General features: G+C 53.5%; 2 protein-coding genes across 3 annotated transcripts; one reads left to right on the top strand and one right to left on the bottom strand.

The window, feature by feature from the left end:
* Positions 1-4: 4 nt before the first annotated feature.
* Positions 5-4864, bottom strand: PTMS (parathymosin). Its single transcript, XM_027541166.1, has 5 exons — positions 4388-4864; positions 1183-1254; positions 925-1003; positions 738-799; positions 5-562 (listed from the first exon to the last, which is right to left on the bottom strand). Exons 1-5 carry the CDS (start codon positions 4430-4432, stop codon positions 512-514), a joined length of 309 nt encoding a protein of 102 aa, XP_027396967.1. The 5' UTR covers positions 4433-4864; the 3' UTR covers positions 5-511.
* Positions 4865-17105: 12241 nt separating this feature from the next.
* MLF2 (myeloid leukemia factor 2) lies at positions 17106-22550 on the top strand. 2 transcript variants are annotated; one of them, XM_027541163.1, is made up of 9 exons: positions 17106-17810; positions 18399-18476; positions 18730-18856; positions 19111-19146; positions 19752-19805; positions 20127-20255; positions 20405-20564; positions 21280-21501; positions 22034-22550. In XM_027541163.1, exons 2-8 carry the CDS (start codon positions 18427-18429, stop codon positions 21465-21467), a joined length of 744 nt encoding a protein of 247 aa, XP_027396964.1. In that variant the 5' UTR covers positions 17106-17810; positions 18399-18426; the 3' UTR covers positions 21468-21501; positions 22034-22550. The 2 variants fall into 2 exon arrangements, with proteins under 2 accessions (XP_027396964.1, XP_027396965.1); XM_027541164.1 differs by lacking the exon at positions 19111-19146 and having other exon boundaries at positions 17220-17810.
* The last annotated feature ends 3464 nt before the right edge of the window (positions 22551-26014 follow it).

Below are 26014 nucleotides of genomic sequence, written 5' to 3'. Positions count from 1 at the left end.
CAGGTTAAAAACAGAAGCGCGACCGTTTCTTTATTAAATTATACAAAAAAAGGGGAGGGGAGGGGGGCAACTGTGGGGCTCGGCCCCAACCCTGGCCCCACCCCGTCCTGGCGCTGTCTGAGAGAAAGGGATCTGAGGAAGGAGACCCAGGGATCAGGCAGGGTAGGGACGGGCAGGGCAGGATGACATGAGGCTGGGATGCAGAGGTTAGGAAGGAGAGGCTATTGAAGGAGGGAGGGGCTGGCTGTGGGAAGGGCAGGGAGAGAGGAAGGAGAGGGAAGGGGGTGACTGGGGACCAGCTGGGGAGCTCAGATGGAGCAGGTAAGGAGGTGGAAGATGGCAGTGAGGATGTAGGTGCGGCATGAGAAGGCTGGGGGGGAGAGAGGGCAGAAACTCTGGCGCGGGGCTCAGAGCAGGGAGCCAGGTGAAAAGTGGTTGCACGCGGCGCTCCCCACCCCCACCTCCGGGCCCCGAGGGGCCTCCCACCACCCCCAGCCCACTGGCAGGGGGCTCATGCCGACGCCCCATTTTCCGTCTTCTGCCGCTTGGGATCCGCTTCATCCTGTGGAGAGGGAAAGAGCTAGGGTAGCTGTCAACCAGGAGAGGGACCGCCCCCTGTCCTGCTCCAGCCCACCCCGCCCTGCATCCCTGCACCACCGGCATCTCGGTCCAAATCCAAGGGCTCCCGGCCCTGCTGTATCCCTGACAGCCCCTCACACCCGCAACCCAGCCCAAACCTCCTCTTCAGCAGCTCTCTTCAGCGCGGGCCCTTCGTCCTCATCTTCTTCTTCTTCCTCATCTGAGGAGCCAGAAATGGGTCATTGGGGGAAGGGCTGGAAGCTCCAGCAGAGACCCCCTGTGGCGGCCCTCAGCCCTGCTTTTAGTTCTTCAAACCCACCCTGACGGTTCCCCGCCCCTCCCCACCTTCCTCGTCCCCTTCATCCTCCTCCTCGCCGTCTTCGGCAGTTTCTTCTTCTTCCTCCTCTGCGCCGTTCTCCTCCTCCTGCGGGGACCGGGAGAGGGAGGCGTCAGGCTAGCCCAGTGCCTCCACCCATCGTCCCCGCCAATGGCAAGGGGCCTGGGCGGGGCCCGGGGCAGGGCGACTTGGTGGGCGGGGTCACGGAAAGGCTGGCCTCGGGGGAACGTGGCTGGGGGCCCAGTGGGCAGGTGACCCCTGCGCACCTCCACCACTTCTTTCTTTCGCTCTTTCCGGCCTGCCTTCTCCTCCACCTTCTCTTTCTTCTCCTTCAGGTCCTACAAGAGAGAGAAAGAGGTCACCTTCCTCTGACCACACAGGATCTGCTGCCCTTAATTCCCTCCAGCTGCACTTCTCCCTCTGCAGTGAGCTTGCGTGTCAAGTTGCTCAGTCCAGTCGGACTCTTTGCGACCCCATGGACTGTTGCCCGCCAGGCTCCTCTGTCCATGGGATTCTCCAGGCAAGAATACTGGAGTTGGGTTGCCATTCCCTTCTCCCAGGGAGCTTCCCAACCCAGGGATTGAACCCAGGTCTCCCACATTGAAGATTATTTACCGTCGAGCCCACCACCAGGGAAGCCCCAGTAAGCTTAGAGGGGTGGAAAATGGAAAAGGTGGCCAGGGCGGCTCAGAGACACAGCAGAGGTCCCAAGGTCGCTGCTGCCGCAAAGGGGCTGAGACCAGACTGCTTCCCCAAGGGAGGAGGAAGAGTGATGAAGCCAGGGGAAAGGCAGTCAAGGTAATCGCCTTCCACCCCCACCAAGCTCTGCCCAGCCTCACCGGCTGAAGAGTTCAGCTCAGCAAAGCAAATCTCCCTCCATCTGCTCGCAGCCCTGACGCCCCACCCCCTCTTGAGGTCCCTCCTTCGCCTGCCCCCTCCCACTGCAGGCCCAGCTCTGCCTTTTGTCTACCTCTGGGGCCTTTTCCGGAGGACTCTCTCCTGGGCATCCCTTCCTGCTTCCCCCTCAGCTTCGAAAGCCTTTGTTTCTCTCAGTCTGTGTGCCCCCCTCATCTTCAGGCTCCTACTGGCCCAACACTACAGGAATAGGGAGAGCCCCCGGGGGAATAACTCCCAGTGTCCCCTCTCACCTCTGCCCACTCCTGGCCAAGGGGGCTTCCTCCTCCCGACCACCTGGAGTGTGCGCATGGGCACAAGGTGTACCCTGGTGTGGTGTGTGCACTGGTGTGTAGAAGGGCAGGAGTGACCATTTCTGGGGGATGTAGGGGGAGTAGAGTAAGGGAAACGTGGAAGGGGAAGTCTATGGGACAGGACATGGTACAGGAAGAGACATAAGGTCTGTGTGGGTGGGATGGGAAAGCGGGTGAGAATAAGGTACCTGCCTGGAGTCCCCTCCCTCCACACACTGGTCCCTCTCTCCTCCTCAAGACCCCAGCAGGCACACCTTTGATGTCTTGTCTTGATGTGATGTGGCTGAGAGAGGTGCTCACAAGAGTCCCCACTCTCTGGGGACACCACAGCGGTTCTTCCCATTGACATTCCTGTGCTCTCTCCACCCCACCCCTTGGCAGGCACTGTGGTGCTCTGGATGATCAGATGGGATCTGGTATTGGTGTGCAACTCTATATCCGATTCCATGGGGATGGAAGTTTTCTGGGTGAGTGGATCACCCTGGGAGGGTGTGTCCTTTCTGGAGCAGGGTTGGGGGTAGGACAGAGGTTTGGTGTGGGGGTGGTTGGCCAGGCGGGTCGCTCAATTCCCTTCTCCCTTTCCGGGGCACGCAAAACACTAGCTCCTCTCACTCCAACTGCGTTTCTCCATGCCACTTTGCTGTCCTCATTTCTCTGCCAGATGGTCACTATGGCATTTCTCCTACCTGGTGGGCTTCCCCTTACAGCCTTGGCCTGGGGAGTCTTGGCTTCTCTCTGGGGGTCCCAGCACCAGATCTGCGTGGCCCTGGCCCAAGTTTCTCATGGGGCTGATGCAGTGGGGGAGAGTGAGTGAGTGCCAGGGAGGGAGGGAGTCTACCAGAGGCCAAAGTCCAAGGGGCCGGGCCCTCTCCTAACCTGTCTGGTCCCGACCCGTCCTTCTGGTCACTGTCCTTTTATGATCCTTTTCCAGGGGGGTATGTGACCTAGGTCTTGTGCTAAGCAACTCTCTGGCCTCATTTACTCAGCACAAGCACACACACTGACACAGGCTGACACTGATTCACACTCACGGCACAGAGGGGCACCCACGCGATCTGGAGACACATGGCCTGGTGTTTGGGCATTCTGGCACACACTCTCGAGGCAGCACAAGGGCACAGTGGAGCTACTCGGCACTCACAAAGCAGCAACAGGGCCCCGGAACAGCTACGTCTCTGCATGCACACATGTAACTGACACGGGCAGTCCCACACACTCGCTGGATTTCAGACACACAAAGACACCTACTCAGTGAAGTCACATGCCACCGGAGGGCCACTTGGCACACCTTGTCAGCTCTCACACGGAGCTCCTCTCTCCCACTGCCTCCAATCCCACTGGTTCCCCCTTTCACTTCCCCGGCCTCCGGGAGACCTCTGTGACCTCCTCAGCAGCCACCCCCGCCCAAGGTCGGGCTCCCAGCCCCCAAACCCTGGCCGAATTAATTTCCCCAAGCGACACTCAGCGGGTTCCCTAGGGAAATTAGAGGAAGGCTGGAAGAGAGGCAAGGGCGAAGGGATGGGGCCGGGGAAGGGAGCTGATGAGAGCAGGGGCGGCGCGATGCCATGCCATGCAGTGCTAAGCAGCCCCAGCTTTTTCGAAGGCTAGTGCCGGCCCTCTTGTGATATTTAGGAATTCAAGATTCTTTAAGTGTTGGGGGAGATGCTGGAGGACGGTTATGGGGACTAGGAAACCTGAAGGCCAGTGGAGGAAGGAATGAATACAGATGAAAAGAGAAAACAGAGGCAGTAGCTGTCTCAGCAGAGGATCGAGAGACGGTCGGGCCTCGAGGGGAGGGGCCTCGAGGAGCAGCCTCCCGGGAGAGCCCTGTTTACACCAGAGGCTCTCAAACCGCTTAGCAGAGGAAGGTGAGGTCAGACTGGAAGGGGTGACGGGAGACTGGGAACCGGAGAGGGACGCGGGGGAGGGGATAGGGTAGAAGAGACGCGCAAAGCTCCGACGGGCACTGGCCGGAGTGGAAGCGCGCGAGCCGGGGCCGGAGAGGGGTGGGGACCGCGCGGGGCCGGAGCGGCCGGGCCGGGAGCCGGGCGCGCGGCGATCGGGAAGCTAGAGGGCGCTGGCGCGAGCCGCGCGGAACGGGGCAGGCAGCGCCAGGCTGGGGCGCGGGGGGAGGGCGGAGTGGGGTCCACGAGGACCCCGCGTCCGGGCAGCAATGTGAGGCCGTCGGGGGCGGCCAGGGGCGCACGACTGCGCGGAGCCCGGGGGCGCGTGGGTGCCGGGCCGCAGCCGACCCCGCCCGTACCTTGGCGCTTAACTCGGCCGCTGCCTCCACGCTCTTCTCCGACATGGTGCCGGGGCCGGGGCCGGGGCTGGCGGGGAGTCGGGGTCCCGGGGCCTGGACGGAAGGGCCCTGGACGGCAGAGGCTGGCCGCGGCCGGAACCTGGCGCGGTGGCGGCGGCGGCGGCGACAGCGGCAGCGGCGGCCGCTCGGCAAGCTGGGGCTCAGGAAGAGGCGGCAGAGGCGCGCGGGGTGGGGCGGGGGTGGGTCTGGAGCGGAGACCCGCAGGGCTGCGGCCGACCGGAGGGCGGGCGGAAGGGGGGTGCGGGCGGTGGCCGGCGCGCTCAGGCCGCGGTCGCTCGGTCCTCGGCTCGCCGCCCCCGCACCCGCAGAGCTGCCGCCGACCAGCCGCGGCCGCCCCCGGGCAGAGAACCCGCTTATAAAGCGGCGCTGCCCGACGGGAGGGGCTTCCCAGGGGTGGGGCAGGCGGGAGCTGGGAGGAGAAGAGAGGGGAGGGGGATGAAAGCGGAGGTTGGAGAGGTGGGGATAGGAGGATGAAAGCGAGGGGAGGGAGCGCGCGCGAGGCGGGAGGGAGCACTAGACTAGGAGGGGGAAATGGAGAGACTGTGGTCGCGGAGAATGGAGTGGGGCGCGGAGGTGGGAAGGGGTGGGGTTCCTGCGGGGAGGGACCTCCCCGAATCCCTACCCACTGCTTGCGAACGTCGAGTCTGGGTTTTGGGGGCGGACTGGAGGGATGGCCTGGATCCTGCCGACCGCCTCCCCCCCCCCGCCCCCCCGCCAAAAAAAGCCCCTGAGATTTTGCTAAGGGATGGGGTGGGGTGGGGGGGAAGCAGATGGAAAGGCCGGGCAGGTATTTGAGAAACCAAAAGCTGAAAGAGGAGGAAGAGGGCGGGAGCTACTTCCACTTCTCGCTGGATTTCCCCTCTCCTCCGGCATCTTCGTTCTCTGGGTGGCCTTGAGAGGGGGTGGAAGAGCAGAAAAGGCAGCCCACTCTCCGTCCTGCCCGAGGCTGACATTTGTGACCCCGGCTGGGTTCCTCCATTCCTGCTCTTGTCTGGAATCTGAGGGAAGTCAGAGGCCTTCCAATCTCCTCTCCCTTTTTTCATCTTCGACCTTTCTTATTTGGCCATCCCACTTCACTTTTCTCTGCCTGGTCCTTCCATCTCTCCTCATCCCTTCTCATCCATTTCTGCCTCACATCTCTCATCTTCTGTCGCCTCTTCTCCACTCCTCAGTTGCCCTCTTCTACCTCCCATCTCTGTTTGCCTTCCCTCTCTCTCCAGACAACACTGTTCTTGTCTTATCTGAGTCTGTCACCGGCCTTGCATCTTTAGCTCATCTTCCTCAACTCCTCTTCACGTCCTTATTTCCCTCATTTTCCCTCTCTTGGTGTCTCCTTCTTCTGCTGCCATCTTCCCCAGCCTTTCTGGATTATATTAATAACTGCCTCCTCTACAGGGGTTTCCAGCCCACAACTGTTCCATGCACCCTCAGCTCCTTGCCCTCAGTCTCAGTCTCTTTGGGTCATTTTGAGAAGCTTGGAGTTTCAGGAGGGGACAGCAGCTGGGATGTGTAGCAAAGGTCGTGGGGAAGATGGATGGAATGGAAGGCTAGGGTTGGAACCAAGATATCTTTGGTGTATGTGCACTCCTGTATTTGTCCCTCAGTCATCATTTTCATTTTCTTAATAAAAAAAGACATAACCGACTCATCAGCACCATTTAGTCTTTGAGTCCATTAATACTCCCTCTTTTGGTCCTTTGGTGTCCACACCTCCCAATTTCTCTTTCTGACTCTTCTATCAGTTTCTCAGTCTCTGACTCCTCAAAAATCTTGGAGCCCCACCCAGGTTTTTCCTTGCCGAACTCTGTCCATCTTGCTCAGATCTTTCCATCTCTCGTTCTCTGTTTCTCTGACACACTCGCTGATGTCTTTAGCGATCACTGACCCTCTCCATCTCTGTTCTCTCTGGCTTCATTTACCTCCCTCTTCCCCCTCCTTTCCAACCCGCCCCCCCCCCCCCCCACCGCCCGCCCGCCCCAGTCTCCCTGTCTGGCTCCCTCCCCGTCAGTCTCTTTCCTCTCCCTCCCACCCTCCTTTCCTCTTCCCCTCTTCTCCACCTCGCAGCCCCGCCTGCTGTCTCGGACACCCTGCTGGGCTCTTACCCTGTTGCCCTGGTAACCGCCCCCCACTCCGGTCACCTCCACTCCCCTCCCCCCCTCCAATCACCGCCACCAACAACCTCCGTCCACCTTCCTCCTATTTTTCCTGAGAGCCAATAGAAACCCTGTTGCCAGGTGGAATGCTCATTTGAATCAGCCAATCCAGGAGCCTCACTGCTTGCCCTGCCTTATATGGGGATTTGAGGAGGGCCACTCCCCCCATTCTAGCCCCACAGGGGGCCAACCCCTCCACTGCCCTTTCTCCCTTCCCCGGAGGGAGCCTGGGTCCCTCCCTCTCACCCTTCTATAAGGGTCTGGCCTCCCATTTCTCTAACTGGGACCACCGGGGTTTGTGTGGGCTGTGGGTTGGACTGTGGGCTGGGCCTAAGGGCCGAGGGGTGGGATCGAGGTGTGATTAGGGAAGGGGAGGCGGAGGGAGCCGGGAATTTTGCCCAGGGAGGGGTGTCTGGGAGCGGAGGCAGCTGCAGTGGAAAATTCCAGGGAGATGGAGAGACAGAGAATGGGAATCCTGCCCCAAGGCCCAAGGGAGAGCCTTGAGAATTTAAGAGTTTGGACACTAGGGTCCGCAGGGACCAAAGGAAAAAGATCTAGAAAGCAGAAGGCCTGGATCTAAGTCCTTTCCTGCTTGAGAGAAGCACCCCTTAGCCCTCGCTGCCTGGTTGGACAGCAGATCAGTCTCCCGAAGCCTTGGCTTCACGAAAGAAAAGCTAGACAGGACACTTAGGATGAATTTGGAATGAGTGGGGTGCTGAAAGCGCACCTCCTATTCCTTGGGGTTGATCTCTGGGGCCACGAGAGTTAAATGATGCCACCTTGTCTGTTTGCGCCTTTCGCCTTTCGAGAGCACCATCTCTGAGGCCTTGCCTGTTCTAGAGTTTTTACTCTAGAGCTCAACAGAGAATTTTCCACTAGTTGAATGGGGGGAAATTCTGCTTCTTACACATTTTCTGGAGGTGGGAAAAGGGAGGCCAGGTGAGAAAAGGGGAGGCCTGAGCCCCCTGGAAACTCTGCCTTCCGACATCCTAGCAGTTCCCTCAACCACTGTGTGGAAGATGTTCAACTCCAACTATTTCCATCTCATTCTTAAGTTAATTCTCCCTCTCTAGCTTCCTGGTGTGTTTTTTTTTTTTTTTTTTTTTTTCTAGCTTGCCTATTTGTTAGTTAAAGTGCTAAGGAAGGCCTAGTTAGCTATTATTCAAGGGTGGGAGGACAGAAACCTGAAAGCTGGACCCCTCCACTCCTCACTATGCTCTTCATCTCACTCCACTCCCAATGACCTCATTTGCTATTCCTCATTTTTCCTTTGCTAAAAAAAAAAAAAAAAAACTTTTTTATTTCAAAACTCAGGACAGTGGGGAGTCAGAGTCAAGAGGAGACAGACTGCTAAAGAGATTTCAACCAGCCTAACTTTGGTCAAGTTTGCTTTGATGATGTTACCCACAGAAGTGTTCCTAAAGAAATCATCTTTCTTTATTCTTCCTGTTGAGCTTCTCCGGGCTCAGTAGTTGCAGCGTGTCAGATCTTAGTTCCCCCACTAGGGATCGAATCTGCATTGGAAGGCAGATTCTTAACTGCTGGACCGCTAGGGAAGTCCCAAGAAAGCATCTTCATGACAACATGAAGCCACGTTTGTCAGGAACATGCCCCCTCAAGTTGTCAATGTGGGAGACCTGGGTTCAATCCCTGGGTTGGGAAGATCCCCTGGCGAAGGAAATGGCTACCTACTCCAGTATTCTGGTCTGGAGAATTCCTTGGACTGTATAGTCCATGGGGTCGCAAAGAGTCAGACACGACTGAGTGACTTTCACTTTTGCTCTTGCTTGCTTCCTCTTTGTGATGAGCCCCTGTGCTATGCGATGGAGACACAAAGCTGAATGGAAAAGATCTGGTCCCTCCGTGCCCTCCAGGAAGAGATGGGAGAGGTCATTCAAAGTACAAACCTGAAAAAGGACAGGTGTCCAGCACTGTCTTGCGCCGGATAGCACCCCGTCCCATGTCCAGGGGTGCTCCTTTTCTGGGGTACCTCCCTGATCTCTCTGGATTCTAGACCTCTTGTTCCCAACTCCAGACTGCCTTCCTCACTCCCCAACCCTTACTGATGTCTCCTTCTCCTGAGAAGGGTGTCTGGCACAAGGCTAGGCACAAAGGAGCAAAAGTTCAGTACATCCTTGAGTTGTACAACCCTGACACCGCATCTTCGATTCTGCCTCAGAGCGCTCTCAGCTTTCCTTCCTTGAGCAGCTGTGGAAGCACAGGGCATGCATCAGGGTATGGGCTGGTCTCTCTCTGACTTGGGGTCTTCTCAGCAACTACTGGTGTCCTGGTGGTCAGTCTGTCTTTTACGATATCGGCATCACAATAAAAATTTCTATGGCTTTCCTACTTCCTCATGAGTTTTCTTTCTAGCAAAAATCATTGGTTTTGGACTTCCCTGGTGGTCCAGTGGTTAAGAATCTACCTGCCAATGCAGGGTACGGGTTCGATCCCTGGTCGGGAAGATTCCACGTGCCTCGGGGCCACTAAGCCCATGTGCCACAAATACTGAGCCCATGCACCTAAGAGCCCATGCTCTGCAACAAGAGAAGCCTGAGCACTGCAACTAGAGATTAGCCCCTGCTCACTGCAACTGGAGAAAGCCCTTGTGCAGCAACAGAGACCCAGCACAACCAAAAATGAATAAAGTTTTTAAAAAACTTTAAAAAAATCATGGGTTTTATCATCATAGCTCTCCTCTAGATTCTTCGATTGGCTTTTCTTATTCTCTGTGCATCCTTCATGACCTCCTTCACTTTTATACTTAAGAGTTTGCTGTTGCCCAATTCCTCGCTCCCCTCCTTTCAGTTTCTCCCCTTTATGTGTGCTTTTCTTTCTTTTTTTTTTTCTTTCAGTTTTACTGAGATATAATTGACATCTGGCACTGTTTGTTTACAGTGTACAGCATAATGATTTGACTTTATATATATCGTGAAATGATACCCACAATAATTTTAGTGAACATGCGTACATGTGTGCTAAGTTCATTCAGTTGTGTCCGACTCTTTTGCAACCCTATGGACTGTGGCCCGCCAGATTCCTCTGTCCATGGGATTCTGCAGGCAGGAATACTAGAGTGGTTGCCATGCTGTCCTCCAGAGGATCTTCCTGACCCAGGGATTGAACTCGTGTCTCATATGTCTCCTGCTTTGGCAAGCAGGTTCTTTACCACCTGGGAAGGGCCAAGTTTAGTGAATAGTGAATATCCATCATCAAATGCAGATACAAAATTAATGAATTAGAAAAGTTTTTTTTCATTGTGTAAGAACTCTTACATGTATAGCATACAACACTGCTAATTATATTTATCACGTATGTTACATCCTCATATTTACCTTATAACTGGAAGCTTATACCTTTTGACTGCCTTCATCCAATTTTCCCTTCTTCTTTTCCAAAAGCCTTCACAGGCCTTCAAAAAAGTCCAGAAGAAGGTAGTATTTATAAATGCTTTCTGACTCTGTCCAGTAAAATTTTCTACAGTGGTGGGACTGTTCTATATCTATAGTTTCCAATACAGTGGCCATGAGCCATGTGTGGTTACTGAAGACTTGAAATGTGGCTAGTGCAACTGAAGAACTGCATTTTTTTTTTACTTTAATTTTCATTAAATGTATTATGTATTTAAAATAAGTCTGACTCTTTTTTTTTCTTTTTTCCAGCTGTGCTAATTGACTTGTGGGATTTTAGTTCCCTGACTAGGGGTTGAACCCAGGCCACAGCAGTGACATTGCTGAGTTTTAACCACTGGACTGCCAGGGAATTCCCAATTTTAATTAAATTTAAATACTACCTGTGCCTAGTGGCTACCATATGGTGCAGCACCACTTCAGACCTTGGTCCTAAACCTCCTTTTCTTTTTCTGCCTCTTTTTCCATCTCCATCCCAGTGTTCGGTAGGTAGAAAAGTCAAGAGCAACTCTGGCTGCCGTGTTGGAGGGTCACGTGGGCCACTCTTGTCATGTACTTTACCACAGATGCATGTTTGCTCAGAATTTCCACATTTTCACAGACGAAATAGACTATGTGGCTGACCCAGAGGAGAGGAAAGTGAAATTGAAAAGGCTAGGGGATGGAGAAGGAAATGACAACCCACTTCAATATTTTTGCCTAGGAAATGCCACGGACAGAGGAGCCTGGGGGGCTACAGCCCATGGGGTTGCAGGAGTCAGATACGACTGAGCCACCACCACCACGGGGGGTGGATGTCTGGCACCACGGTTCCATCTGCTGTGGTTCCCACTTTGAAGATGTTTCCAACAGCTCCTTGTTTTGTGCACTTCCATCCTCTAAAACTAAGTGGAATTAATATTAAATGTGTAAACATTGTAAGTATTCAATAAACCACTTTTTTTTTTTTACCAAATCCCCATCTTTTAATGGTTGATACCTCGAGTTTTGAAACAAAACTGTTATATTTGTTTCCATTATATTTAAAATATTCAGAAGTAAACTAAATTATCATGAAAAAAAATAGAAAAGGCTAGGGGACTCGGACCAGGAGTGACAGCTAGAGGCTTATTTTGCCCAGCAGGTAAAAGGCCGAGAGAGGACTTCACAACCGGGAGGAGGCGATTGCCGGGTCAACTGATCCCTTCCAGGTGGCTCAGATCTCAGGTGAATGAACATACTTTTCCTCAAAGAGCCTAAGTAACTGAGAAATTAGGAGATGATCTGGTCATGCACACATGCTGAGTCTCTTCATTTGTGTACGACTCTGTGCGACGCTATGGACTTTAGCCCACCAGGCTCCTCTGTCTATGGGATTCTTCAGGCAAGAACACTGGAGGAGGCTGCCATGCCCTCTTCCAGGGGATCTTCCCAACCCTGGTACTGAAACCATGTTTCAGGTCTCTGCATTGGCAGGCAGGTTCTTTACCACTAGTGTGCACCTGGGAAACCCCAGAGCTTGGGTCTCGGGGGTCCTGCCTTCAGTCTCCCTAAGTGACTCCATCATGCATCTCCAGTGGCTTAAGTCCCACTGCCAGCACAGACCTCCAACCCTGATGACTCTCAGGGACTTCTCTGGCAGTCCAGTGGTTAAGACTCCCCCTTCCAATCTAGAGGGTGCAGGTTTGATCCCTGGTCATTCCTGTTCGGGGAACCAAGATCCCACATACCGAAGGGTACAGCCAAAAATTAAAATAAGTAAATTAAAAAACCATTGAAAACAACAACAACAAAAACCCTGATGACTCTCAAATTCACACCTCCAGTGCCTGCTTCACTCCTGAGCACGAATCATGACTCCAATTCTCTTCTGTCTTCTCTCCCTGGATCCTCCACAGTGCCTCAACCCCACACCTTCCAACTGCAGTTCCTTCGTTTTTCTATTTCAGTTAAAGGTCCTGTTCTCCACCCATTCATTCATGCCAAATGGTCATCTGAGACATGGCTTCTTCTTTCCCTCCCTAGATTCCTCACATTTCACTTTCTAAAGATTCCTTGAGCTTCTTCTCTTCTCTCCAAGCCCAGTCTTGCCCCTGCTCCAGAGGTCAACATCACTCACTTGACTTTAAGCTTAATTAATTTGGGTTTTCAGTCATGATTTAAGAATTTTTGGATCTTCACACCTAACTCGGTATATGGTGTATTGTGGCTCAGAAATGTTTGCTGAAATGTATAAACTGCCTTTCTACCCAAAATACAAATAGACTGTTGTCATCTCCCTCCACAAAACCTCCTGATAGCTTCCCCAGGCCAATGATAAAGTCCAGAAGTAAATATGGCTCTTCAAGATCTGGTCTCTTTTAACCTCTGTAGCCTTGGCTCTCACCAAGTTTCCCTCAAAAGTTTTGCTTTGGCATTTTTTTTTAACTCTTCATAGCTCCTCCCCAATGGAGCCTACCTCTGTGCCTTTGCTTTTTTCTTTTTAAAATTTATTTTATTTTTTTGGCCACACTGCACAGCATGTGGGGTCTTAGTTCCCCAACCAGAGGTGGAACCCACGCCCCGTGCATTGAACCATGAAGTCTTAACCACTGGATGGCCAGAGGAGTCCCAGTGCCTTTGCTTTGATCTTACCTTCAACCTAAAATGGTCTCCTGGGGACTTCCTGGCAGACCAGTGGTTAAGGCCCCATGCTTCCAATGCAGTGGGTGTGGTTTTGATCCGTGGTCTTGGAGCTAAGGTCCCATATGAAGATGGGGTGGCTCCCCCCAAAAAATTAGAATACTCTCCTGGCTGCCCTGCCCCAGTTCCCAAGCCACCCTCTCCCTTTTCTCAACCACCTTTCCCCTTTGAATATACATCTTTATCTTTCTATGACGGCTTTCATCCCTGGATTATCATTGACTCCATGTTGGTCACCTCACTGCGGCTGTGAACCCTGCTGAGCAGAGACCATGTCTTATTTGTCTTTCATCCCCAGCACCTTGCACTGTGCCTGGCACATAGTAGGAGCCCCATAAATGTTTATTGACAGGAACTACCACCCAGGCTTCCCATGTGGCTCAGCCGGTAAAGAATCTGCCTGCAATGTGGGAGACCCTGGGTTTTGATCTGTGGGTAGGGAAGATCCCCTGGAGAAGGGAAAGGCTACCAACTCCAGTATTCTGGCCTGGAGAATCCCATGGACTATCCATTGGGTCGCAAAGAGTTGGACACAACTGAGTGACTTTCACTTTCACCACACAGGTAGCACCAACTTCAATCCTTAAAGCCCATGTTAATCATGAGATACATGGCCTCCTTAGGGATGGCTCCTTGAAATGATCAAGGGACAACAGGAAGTTCTTAAGACTTAAAACTCCAGTGCTCATGCCAACCATTAATATTAGCATATCTACCCGAGGTGATCCAACATCTCATATCTGATAGTCGAACTAGCCTCAGGATTCCTGGATTCCTGTCACCCTCCTCCGCTTCAGGTGGCTCAATTCTAAAGAGAAGACTGTGGGGCTTCCCTAGTGGTCCAGTGGTTAAGACTCTGCGATTCCAAAGCAAGGGGGTGTAGGTTTGATCCCTCATCGGGGAACTAAGATGCCACATGCCCTGGCTGTAAAATAAAATACATAGATTAAAAAAATAATAGTAAAGAGAAGACTGTCCACTCAGTTACCCTGTGTAGCCACTTGGTCAGGATCACAATTTCAGCCAGACGTAATTTCCATATGTTCTCAAGCCTGTCCTGATACAGAATGGTCATTTATTTCTCATTCAGATTGCCCAGATCAAAAAAAAACCCAGAGTCACTTAAAAATTTTGTTTATTTTTATTTTATTTATTTTTGGCTATGCCTCATGGCTTGTAGGGAATCTTAGTTCTCCAGCCAGGGATTGAACCTGGGATCACAGTAGTGAAAGCTCTGAATTCTAACCACTGGAAAGTAAAAAATGAAAGTGTTAGTTGTTCAGTTGTGTCTGACTTTTTGTGACCCCATGGACTGTATCCCACCAGGTTCCTCTGTCCTTGGGATTCTCCAGGCAAGAATACTGAAGTGGGTTGCTATGCTCTCCTCCAAGGAATCTTCCCAACCCAGGGATTGAACCCACGTCTCTTATGTTGCCTGCACTGGGAGGCGAGTTCTTTACCACTATCGCCACCTGGGAAGCCTCACACAGTAGGTACTCAATAAATATTTGTTAAGTGGACATGGATATAAAACAAACTGAAAAGATGGACTTAAAAAACTGTTCATAAGCCATTTTTCAATCTCATTCTGATCTGGTGTCCACTATACAACTCACTCTCTCTTCCTGGGGCAACTTAATGCTCAATGTCAGGATTTATCTCCCTCTTCCAATACACATACACACATACACTCAGTCACACCCATCCATGTTAGCTCAAGTTGGAATCCAGTGTCCCGTAAGTCCACCATCACCCCATCCTCACTCTGCTCCAGAAGCCAGCTGCCCTGGGATTGTTCCAGATGCCAGACCTCACATCTGACAAGGGCACTTTTCTGACCTAGATCTCCCCTCTGAGTTTCCCTAGCGGCTTAAATGGTAAAGATTCCATCTGCGGGAGACCTGGGTTCGGGTTGGGAAGATCCCCTGGAGAAGGAGATGGCAACCCATTCCAGTATTAGTGCCTGGAGAATCCCACGGACAGAGGAGCCTGGTGGGCTACAGCCCGTGGGGTCACAATGAGTCTGACATGACTGAGCAACTAACACTTTCTTTCCCCTCTCAAGGACATCCCGACTTTGGCTTCATCACATAAAGCAGTGAGGAGAAACTGTTTCTCTTCCTCCCAACAATGGTTATCCCCTTCGAGTTCAGCCTCACCCAGGACTGGGCCCACCCTCCCTCCTACATTTTATCATCTACAGGAAACTCTGATGACTGAGGAATTTCTGTTCATCAGAGTTTACGGGACAGAGACATATTTAAGAAAGGAAGGAAGGAGGGATGAAGGGAAGGAGGGAAAGAAGGAAGAAAGGAAGAGAAGGCAGTGAATGGGGGAGGGAAGGGAAAGAATAGGAAGGTGACAGAGAAGGAAAACAGATACAAACTCTGTCTGGACAGAAAGGTTGCTTGTAAAATTACATTCCTTCAATTCCTGGAGTGGATGGCTGCCTATATAGTCCATTGCTGAGCATGCTGAGAATGAACTCTTGCATCTCCTCCTTCATCCCCACCTCTTCAAAGCTCTCTTTTTAACCTGAGAGAAAGCCTAGGTTTAGAGCTTTGTGTCATAGATGGATGCTAAACTGTCATTTGTAATTATTCTTAGGGGAGGTGATTGATTAAAAATCATGCAAAAGTAAAAATGACTGATATCAGGGTTGTTTTTTTGTTGTTGTTGTTGTTGTTGTGCCTTGTGGCATACTGGATCCTTAGTTCCCTGACCAGGGATGGGACCCATGGCCACTGGAGTGAAAACAATCTTAACCACTGGATGGCTAGTGAAGTCCCCAGTATCAGATTCCTAAGTCTTGGAAGGAAGAAGAAAAAGAGCTCTACTAGGCACCTTCCCCAATGGCTCAGTGGAAAAGAATCTGTCTGCAGTACATGAGCGGAGAAGGCAATGGCAACCTACTCCAGTACTCTTGGCTAGAAAATCCCATGGACAGAGGGGCCTGGTGGGTTGTAGTCCATGGGGTCGCTAGGAGTCGGAAACGAATGAGCAGCTTCACTTTTACTTTTCACTTGCATGCATTGGAGAAGGAAACAGCCACCCACTCCAGTGTTCTTGCCTGGAGAATCCCAGGGACGGGGGAGCCTAGTGGGCTGCCGTCTATGGGGTCGCACAGATTCGGACACAACTGAAGCGACTTAGCAGCAGCAGCAGCAGTACATGAGACACTGGAGACACAGATTCAATCCCTGGGTCAGGAAGATCCCCTGGAGGAGGAAATGGCAACCCACTCCAGTATTCTTGCCTGAAAAATCCCATGGACGGAGGAGCCTAATGGGCTACAGTCTATGGGGTTGCAAAGAGTTGGACATGACTTGGTGACTAAACAACACGGAACACCAAGCAATGGAAGACGGAAGGAGAAGGCTAGACTAGCTGCATCTCCTATCCAACTCTGGGTAGGTTGGACATGATGAAACCGGGACGGAGATGCTGGAAGGTGAGGCCCACACTTCACTAAGTTTGGGCTGCAGAACTCTCACAGGGACAACTCTTAACCACTTGTCACAATGCTTTTGTTTGGAGGCAAGAGGAAAGGGGCACTGGCATGGTGGGCTGTTCAGAGATAGATCATTTGGAAGACAAAAGCTTTTACTAAGTCTATTCCCCAGAAATATCAATGGAAAACACATTTTCTTTTATTCTATCTTTGGCTTTGCCAGTCTGCCAGCTTCTAATTTCTCTGTCTCTGTTCCCCTCTGTTGCCACTATTTTGTTTTTCCCTCTCTAATAATAATCAAGTCCAAAGAAACCTGAGAAGCCCCATTCGTACCACTTTTTCCTGAGTCACCAGGGAGCAACCCCTCTTCCTCTCCAGGCAAGTGCTGGAGATGGGAACAAGTCTCTCTGGCTGTCAGGCCCACAGAGCACGAACGTGGCTAGCGGCCAGTGTAAAGAACTAGGCGAACTGGCGTCCGGATGAGTCCAGTCTAAAGTCCAGCCCGGACAGCCCAAATCCCTGGACACCCAGGGGGAGGGCCCTTCTCTCCAGTTGGGCCGGATTTTGTGCAACACATTTAGTATGTCAAAGTGTCAGCTTTTGGCCTTTGAGTCAGGTCTCCTGGGCCTGTTCGCAACTCTGCCCCTCGGTGAGTTCGGTGAACCGGGAGCTCTCTTCTCCCTCGACCTACCTAGCAACCTGCCTGACTAGAGACAAGAAAGATCAGTGCGGACTGGGAGCTCTTGAGGATACTCAGAGAAAAGAAAGGGGAGGTTGGCATTCAATGAAAAGATTTCAGAACTCTCTCCCCAGTCTGACTCCTCACAGCAGGGTAACTGGGGGCGGCGGGGGTGCGGGGGGTGGTCTCTAGAGCCCCGCCAACGCCAGTTCCCCAGGGGCTGCAGTTCTAGCCCGGCCGAAGGGCGCCATCTGGCGGCCAGATCCCTAGCCTGGATCCTCCGTGCCCCAGCCCGAGTTCTCGAAGCTAGAGGAAGACCTGGGCAGCACTGTCACCTCCTCCCGCTACGTCACTCCGAGGACGCCGCCCCGGCCTGGAACGCGCCTCCTCCCGAGGGGACTGGCCCCAGCGCCTCCCCCGCAGAATTGCCGTCCTTCCTCCCGCTCGCGATGAATGCTTCCCCGGTAGAAATCTGCTGAAAGCTCTCCCCAGGGATCCGCCCCACCTCGTCACCCACTGAGAGCCTGCCCTGTCCGGGGGAATCTGCCCCCGTCCTCTTCCCTCCTCTTCCCCTCCCGGCGATGGACTCCGCTGCTCCTTCCCCCGCACCCTGACAGGGAGCCTCCTCGGGGCCACAGAACCCAAGTCCAGGTTACTAACGAGGCCTCCGCTCCCCGAGTCCCAGAGGACCCCGAGGCCCACAGCAGCTAGGCCTGGGAGCCGGCCCCGCGTGCGCCCCACGCCCGCCGGTGGGCGGAGCTCCGCAGGCCCGGCCTGGGGTGGGCTGTCCCATCGTGACGTCACTTCCGTCCGGGCCTGGCTGGGGTTCGGGCTCCGTGGGCCGACGGGCGGGGGGTGCACGGAGGTGGCATCTGTGAGAGGAGGCGGTGCGGGAGGCCGAGGAGCTCACGCCCGGACCAGTCCAGCGTCCCGGGCCGCTAGCCCCGATCCTGCCGCGCACGAGAGGCGAGACCGGCCGGATGGGCCGCTGAGCCCGGACCGGGGACCGGTGAGGCTCTAGCGGACCGGGCAGCTGGTTCGGGGCGGGAGCGGCCCGCCGGGCTGCAGGGTCCCCGGGAGCCTGGGATGCGGGGAGGGGAGCGGGTCAAGCCTGCCTCTCCTGCTCACCCGGCAGGAAAGCAGGGTTCGGGGTGAGGGGGCCAGGCGCCAGGCTCGGCGGGGACGATGAGGCCCACCCGGGGGAGGTCTGGCGGCGGCCGGGGTGTGAAGGGGGAGCGGAGTGTTTGGGTCATTTATGGGGCGGGGGTGGGGGGCGGCACTTGAGATTCGCATCCGGAAAGGTGGCGTCGGGGGTTGGGGGAGTGTGCCTTTGGCGGTGGCTTTGGGAAGAGGATGGCTCTGAGTGGGGGAGGCAGAAAACAGGCTCGGGAAAATTTTCCATGGTCCCCCGTCGGAGAGAGGGTTAAGAGCTCTGCTCTCCCTAGAAGCTGATGTTGAACACCTGGAGAAGGGTCTCCCTGGAGTTTGGGGGCCAGTTACAGTGTTTGGAAGGGATCACGCTCTGAGAGTCTCTGCCCTGAGCGGGTGTGCAAAAAGCCTGGCCGCTTCCAACCTTTGAGCCTCCACATTTTCACAGTGTGGAGCTCCCTGGAGCTGAAATCAGGATGTTTCGCTTCATGAGGGACGTGGAGCCCGAGGACCCCATGTTCCTGATGTGAGTATCCCCTCCCCCTCTTGCTCCAGAGCATACATCCGTCCACTTCAGTCTCTGAGTAGTTGAGACAGACACCTGGGCTCCTATTGCGGGCTCAGATCACACCTGGGTGGCCACTCTAAGCTCCAGCTTAGTCTTGGAGGGGATGTCTGTGCCGCTGGTTCCCTATGGCTCTTTTCTTTCGGGGGAGGGGGAGCGGGGAGGTGCTGACCGCTGCCCCTTCTGCCATCTGCTCTGTACTCTCCCTGCACAGGGACCCCTTTGCCATTCACCGTCAGCACATGAACCGGATGTTGTCAGGGGGGTTTGGATATAGCCCCTTCCTCAGCATCACAGATGGCAATCTGCCAGGGACCCGGCCTGCCAGCCGCAGGATGCAGGTAATGGTGCTGCCACAGACCTGAGACTCGAGGAAAGGTGGGAGGGTGGTTAATGCAGTGCTTCATTTTTCTTGCATGCTGGCTGACTTAGCAAGTGGTATGCCTTCTAGGAGTGGGGAAAGGGGTGTGGAAGACAGGCTTTGTGATGCTCCTTTGAGAGGAGGATGGAAAAAAGCAAGGGAGGCCATGGGCTTGGTTTGGGAGGGTGAGGTCGCATGTGGCCTCTGATTTCTATTCCTGACATGTTCCCGTAGGCTGGGGCTGTCTCCCCTTTTGGAATGCTGGGAATGGTAAGTCTTCATCTCCCTGCATCCTTCCATCTCAAACATGCTCTGTAACCCTTAGATATTAGTTCCAAATTTGTCTCTCTGAAATATAGGCTAATGGGTAACCCTAGAGTCTTCATGTGCTCACAGATCTCCGGGCCTGCTGTGTGCTGAGTCCTGTGAGCTGATGAAGCTAACTTACTGACTCCTGTGCTTCTAGGAGTCATGCCCATCAGGGAGATATAATTGCCTGGCAAAATGTCTTTGAGGAGGGAGGTGCTGTTGGAGGGCCAACTAGAGATGATGTGTAGGAGATTTTTCTACAGCTTCAGAAACAACCCCTTTATAGGTTAGACTCCAGTAACACAGACTTGCTTCTTAAAAGTAGGAGGAAATAGGTCAGGCAGGCAGGAAAAAGACGGGATCCTAGTAGCCACAGAGCCTGAGGAGGAGGGCGGGGTGGGTGGGAAGAGAAGCGTCGAGAGAGGCACACTTGTTCTGCTCCTGCTCACGAGGAATGAGGAGGAGCCGCTGCCAGATGTGAAGGAAGGGGAGAGAGGGACCGTGTAGCCAGGTAGCCTATGGGAGCCTGAATTCGGCAACCTGACTCGGTTTCCTTTCTGCTCCAGTCAGGCGGCTTCATGGACATGTTTGGGATGATGAACGACATGATCGGCAACATGGTGAGGGTCTTGTGTCCCACCTCCCCTGGCAAGTCCCTGGAGGTGGGAGTGGGGAAGGCTGTGCTCACAGAGGCCTGCAGGCTGGATAAGACGGCCAGACCCGGGGAGCGCAGGGGTCCTGAGTGGGAAGCAGCGGCGGGCATCTCATGAAATGGGCAGTTAAGGCTCGGTCTCTCCAGGTCTGCCTGGCTTATTGTTGGACTCAGAGGGATTGGGGGGGTGATGGTGAGTCCTCAGTTTGCTTCGGGGCTGCAGGGAGGGATCCCTGCTCCAGAAGCCAGGCCCTGCCCACTCAGCCTTGCAATTCCCTTCCCTCCCCAGGAGCACATGACAGCCGGAGGCAATTGCCAGACCTTCTCCTCCTCCACTGTCATCTCCTACTCCAACACTGGCGATGGAGCCCCCAAGGTCTACCAAGAGACGTCAGAGATGCGCTCGGCCCCAGGCGGGGTGAGTTGGAGGGCTCATCCTATCCCAGGGAGGCACGGTCAGGTGGCCTGGCTGGCTCTTTTCAAGAGGAGGTCTCGGGTGGTGTTTCCCGGCTGGCGAAGCCAGGTTTGGAAGGATCAACTGAGCATGTGGCTCTCCGCCTCCACCAGATCCGGGAGACCCGGCGGACCGTGCGCGACTCCGACAGCGGGCTGGAGCAGATGTCCATTGGGCATCACATCCGGGATCGGGCTCACATCCTCCAGCGCTCCCGAAACCACCGCACGGGGGACCAGGAGGAGCGACAGGACTATATCAACCTGGACGAGAGTAAGCCCCCTTCCAGCTCCAGCCTGCCGGCTTCCTGCCACCAGCCCCTAGCCCCCTTCTCGTGAGCTGAGAAATGGCAGCTTTTTCTCCCTGCTTTGATCCCTAGGTCAGGAAGATCCCCTGGAGAAGGAAATGGCAACCCACTCCAGTATTCTTGCCTGGAAAATCCCATGGACAGAGGAGCCTGGTGGGCTACAGTCCATGGGGTTGCAAAGAGTCAGTCACGACTGAGCCCTCACGCATGTTCCCTAGTTCTGTACGTGTTTCTTGGGCAACATTATGGATGAGCTCCATGTTCTTCACTTACTCGGGGCCTCTTTGTCAGCTTAGGGCTAAGTCAGTACAGGAGATGGCCTCACCGGGGAGGGCAAACTCTTGTCACCTAAGTCAGATATTGATAGTAATCTACCCTATTCCATCAGTGTCTTCCTTTCTCATCTTTATTTCTTTCAAATCAGCCAACATGTATTAAATATGGTGTGTATGGGATTATGCTCCTTAACTAAGTATCCATTTCTGATTTCCTGCTCATGGCTTTGGGAAACCATGGTGAATCCAACTTCCCTTCTCCCCTCCCCCCACCTCCCTGCCCCAAGGCCTTTCAGCCTTGGGTTTTGGTCTCAGACACTGTGGCTCAAGCCTGCATCGGGCACGGGTCTGCCTGGGAAGTGGGGTGGTACTCAGGTGCCCTGTGTGGTCTCCATGTCCTCTTCAGGTGAGGCCGCAGCATTTGATGACGAGTGGCGGAGAGAGACTTCCCGATTCCGGCAGCAGCGCCCTCTGGAATTTCGGAGGCATGAGGCTTCTGGGGGTGGAGGACGAAGGGCTGAGGGGCCTCCCCGCCTGGCTATACAGGGACCTGAGGACTCCCCATCCCGACAGTCGCGCCGCTACGACTGGTGAGGGCCCTGGGCCCTCAGCCTGTCTTGTATCTCTTGTAAGTACCAGGGGGTGGGCAGGGACAGGAGGGGGTGAGGCGTGTAATGTGAGCGTCACTCAGCCTTGAGGCAGAAGCAGCCTAGGTACCCAGCAACCACCACCTTGGATGGTAGAAGAGGTTGGTTTTTTTGGGTTTGTTTTTTTTTTTTTTTTGTATTTATTTAAAAATTTTTAAAATTTTGGCTGTTATCAAGTTTTAGTTGTAGCATGTGGGATCTAATTCCCTGACCAGAGATCAAACCCAGGTCCCCTGCGTTGGGAGCGCAGAGCCTTAGCCACTGAACCACCAGGGAAGTCCCTTAATGTTTATTTATTTTGGCTGCACCAGGTCTTAGGTTATGGCCTGTGAGATCTAGTTCCCCAACCAGGGATGACACCCAGGCCCCCCTGCATTGGGAACACAGAATCCTAGCCACTGGACCACCAGGGAAGCCCCCAAGTAGAAGTTCTAATTGGTACAGAAAGACAGAACTCCTGGCTTCTGTGTCTTGTCTTCCTTTTAATTTGTGTGTTTCTGTTTCCCATCCCAGGTACAAGCTGAGAGGCTGAGACGTCATCCCCTGAGATAACTTTTCCTCTTCAACTCCCACTCCCAATTTAATATTAAATTAACAGGCAAACTGGCCCCAGCCCCTCCCTGGGGGTCTCAGGGAGAACCTTTCACTGCCCCTTTTCCTTTCCTTCTTAAACCTCTTTACCAGGATGACTTGATTTTTCACTTTGCTACTCCATCTCTGAATCTCCCTCCCTTCCTTGTTCTACTCCTGCCATGCATTGAAGGGGCTTTGAGGGTGAGCTCTGGGTTTAGGGGCCCCAGCGACCCTGGCTCTCTGCCCACCTCCTCCTTGGATCCCCTACTGTAGGGGCCACAGCCCTCGTCCAGGGCTGTGTGTGGAGGGAGAGGACCTGTCCCCAGCCCTTTCTCCCTTCCAACCCGCTTCACATCACAAAGGTCTTCCCCATACCCTCTCTGCCTTTATTTTTTGATTTGTGCAACTTGTAACTAGGTGTTTATGAAATAAAGGAGAATGGAAAAAAGACCAAGTAGGCATCTGGCTTTACTTTTTTTTCTTTTAATGTATTTTATTAAAGTATAGTTGATTGATGGTGTTGTGTCTGGCTTTGTTGATCTCTTCCATGTTCAGTTTCAACCCTCCTGTCTCCTAGTCACCTTGTGTTTAGTCGCTGAGTTGTGTCCAGCTCTTTGCAACCCCATGAACTCTTTTCCAGGCAAGAATACTGGAGTGGGTTGCCATTTCCTTCTCTAGTCGCCTTACCTTCCCTCTGTCTCCGTGTGCGGCCTTCTTAACTCGTTCAAGCCCAGCACCGCGTGGTCGCGCAGTGGGGCTGTCAGTGCTTCATGAGAAGCAGCAATGCGTGTGGCCAGGCTGGGTTGCGGTTGAGACTGAGGGCGACTGTCCTGCAGGCTTCCTCGCTTTTGAGGGGGTGGCGGGGCACACCTGTAGGTGTCCGACAAGTTTTCTGCCCCTTGTCGCTTGGGCATTTCTTGCCTGGACTGTGGGCAGGAACACTTGGGGTACAGAGCAGGAAGGACCCCGCTCCAGTCTTCAAACGGGAGGAACTCGAGGCAGCAGTTTTCTTCAAAACCTCCAGCCCCAGTTGTTGAGAATTTGAGCCCAGGGAAGAAAATTAGCCTGGAACCTGAGCAGCTCTGGACCAGCTTGAGAAGCTCTAATTTCTCAAGACATTCGCTCCTGCTTGACCTGGCTCAGCAAATGGGTCACCCTGTCCCTCCCGGGAACTCACCAGTGATGGAGAGTGCCTGTGAGAGTCTGAGGGTGGTTTCTGCTTTATAAACATCTGCTGCCCTTGTCAGTTGATAAACCAAAGGTAAAAACAGCACCGGGTCCTCTCTGGGAAGGAGATTTTCCCGTGTCCTTGACAGGCAAACAGATTGAAGCAGATTTATCCAGACACACAATGGGCAGACGAAGGTGAGCTCGTGAGCAACCAAGCACTGACATCCTGTTCAGATCAGGTACTAAGTCTTAGTCACCCAGCCACTGACGATGCACTTCCAGGGTCAAAGGAACTAACCAGTGATGAATCCAGAAATCCCAGAAGTCAAACAGGAGAGAATTCATCTCCACCTGGGATGCTAAATTGGAGCTCAAAGCGTCCCCAGTCCTCAACTTCCAGTGTAAACTGTGCCCTGTCCAGGTCGCCCCTAGTTTCTTCCTCTGGGAGTGGAGGAACTGTCATCAATCTCCTGAGGAGGCAGCAGGTGAAAGAGCATGGGAGTGTAGAAGGAGCCCCCAGGCTCTTTGGCTCAGCTCTGCCACCAGCCCAGCCATGTGGCCTTGGGCAAGACCTCCCTTCCCTGGACTGCAGCAGTAGGTGTCCCTTCTCACTCCAACGTCTCAGGCTGCAGCTCAAGCCCAACCTCTCACCCTGGATTCCCGCTCCAGTGCCCACGCTCTTTGGGTGTAGTTCTGAGTGGGGGCTGGAGCAGGCCAAGGGTTGCCCTGGTTTCTATCCAGGTGAGTCATCCAGGGTTTCACAAGCATTGCCGTTTGGGTCCTGGCTTCAAACACACGAATAAATCAATTTTCACCCCTGCTCCCAGCTCCTGGGTGATGACCACCCTGCAAACCCAGCTCATATTTGCAAGCCCTGTGATGGTATTCTTCAGCTAAGATACATGGTGGGAAACTAGGCACTAGCAAAATTGAATGAAATGCCCTAAACCCAGCCCCCTGGCACTTTCCTGACCTGTCTGCCATGGCAGGTGAGGGTCAGGGAGCAGGAAAGCACGCAGGAGGAATGCTGATGTTTCATTTCCAGGTCAGCTCTTTGAAATGGCTCAGTCGCCATGACCCAGCCTCGACCTGCCAGGTGTCCAGAGAATGTGGCCAGACTCACTTGGACGATTTCCTCCACCCGAGAAAATGACAGGGTGGAAGAGTCTGAGACTTGGTGGGAGACTATGAATTAGAGAGAGGGGTGAAATTAGGAGTACAGACCGGCAGGAGCAAGCCTGGGGGAAGAGTCTTCACCTCTCAGAGTTGGTGTCCTGCTTTGTAAAATGGGCCTTTTTCCAGGCCCTATTGGCAGTGGGGACACAGATTCATAGCTCAGAAATATGAGAGTGGGGTGCATGAGCACAGAGGATGCGTTTGACTCTGCGTGAGACAGACACCTGATTTTGCCCCTGTGACCCTGCCCCTGTCCTGCACGTTTGGTCCTCCATCTGGCGGCTCGGACAGTACAGAATCTGTCTGCAGTGCAGGAGACCTGGGTTCAATCTCCGGGTCAGGAAGATTCCCTGGAGAAGGAAATGGCAACTCACTCCAGTATACTTGCCTGGAGAATCCCATGGACAGAGGAGCCTGGTGGGCTACAGTCCAGGGGGTCTCAGAGAGTCAGACACCACTAAACCCCTGGTTTCTCCCAGCATCCAGCCCATTCTCCTCATCTGCTCTGTTACCTGCCACCTGGATCGCGTGCAGGGTCTGAACAATTATCCCTGAGATGTCAGTTTTCTCCAGATGGAGACCAACTAAGTGTCTGAAGGTCTGAGGCTAGGACATCTGGGCACAGGAAGCTGGAGGATGGGAGAGAAACGGGTGTGAGAAAGGGCCATGGAGTGGGGTTGAGTCTCTAAAAGAAGGAGCAGAAATACTGGGGGAAAGGTCAAGGTGACACTGATGTAGGAAATGGTTTGATGAAAGAAAACGGAGCGAGGGCTTCCCTGGTGGCTCAGTGGTAGAGAACCCACCTGACAATGCAGGACACACGTTCGATCCCTAGTCCTGGAAGATCCCACATGCTGCGGATCAAATAAGCCCGTGCACCACAACTTCTGAGCCTGCACTCTAGAGCCCAGAAACCGCAACTACTGAAGCCCAAGCATCCTAGAGCCCTTGTTCCACAACAAGAGTAGCCACTAGGATGAGAAGCCTCCACACTGCAACTGGAGAGTAGCCCCTGATCACCCCATCTAGAGAAAAAAGGCCCTCACAGCGACTAAGACCCAACACAGCCAAAAATAAATAAATGTGTGCTAAGTCATTTCAGTTGTGTCCGACTCTTTGCAATCCCATGGACTGTAGCCTGCCAGGCTCCTCCGTTTATGGGATTCTCCAGGCAAGAATACTGGGGTGGGTTGCCATGCCCTCCTCCAGGGCATATTCCCAACCTGGGGATCGAACCTGTGTCTCTTTCATCTGCATTGGCAGGCAGTTTCTTTACACTAGTGCCATCTGGGAAGCCCTATAAAATTATTTTAAAAGTCGTATCTTTTAAAAAGAAAGAACAAAGTAAACAAAACTAGAGTCTAAGAAAACCACCGCTGAACTTAGCCTAGATGTGGAGTGGGGGCAATTCCCAATTCACAGGGAAGGTGGCACAGATAGATCTTAATTCCAAGCAAAGCCAGTATATGATATAACAGCTCGTGGAGTTGAAAGAGACCTTTGAGATCACCTTCTCTGGATGTTCCCCAAAGTGGCAACTGATCAGAACCACCACCCTAGACTCACTAAAGCAGA

Source organism: Bos indicus x Bos taurus, chromosome 5 (genome assembly GCF_003369695.1).
Source record: "Bos indicus x Bos taurus breed Angus x Brahman F1 hybrid chromosome 5, Bos_hybrid_MaternalHap_v2.0, whole genome shotgun sequence".
Lineage (NCBI taxonomy): Eukaryota > Metazoa > Chordata > Mammalia > Artiodactyla > Bovidae > Bos > Bos indicus x Bos taurus.
This window is presented reverse-complemented; position numbering and strand designations above follow the sequence as displayed.

Bases quoted from the DNA above. Each gene is read 5' to 3' on its own strand.
- MLF2 (XM_027541163.1), top strand. From the start codon at position 18,427: ATGTTTCGCTTCATGAGGGACGTGGAGCCCGAGGACCCCATGTTCCTG. The intron at 18,857-19,110 runs GTAATGGTGCTG...ATGTTCCCGTAG, and splicing joins CTGCCAGCCGCAGGATGCAG to GCTGGGGCTGTCTCCCCTTT. The intron at 20,256-20,404 runs GTGAGTTGGAGG...CGCCTCCACCAG, and splicing joins TGCGCTCGGCCCCAGGCGGG to ATCCGGGAGACCCGGCGGAC.
- PTMS (XM_027541166.1), bottom strand. From the start codon at position 4,432: ATGTCGGAGAAGAGCGTGGAGGCAGCGGCCGAGTTAAGCGCCAAG. The intron at 1,004-1,182 runs GTGCGCAGGGGT...CGGTCCCCGCAG, and splicing joins GAAAGAAAGAAGTGGTGGAG to GAGGAGGAGAACGGCGCAGA. The intron at 800-924 runs GTGGGGAGGGGC...CTGGCTCCTCAG, and splicing joins GGATGAAGGGGACGAGGAAG to ATGAGGAAGAAGAAGAAGAT.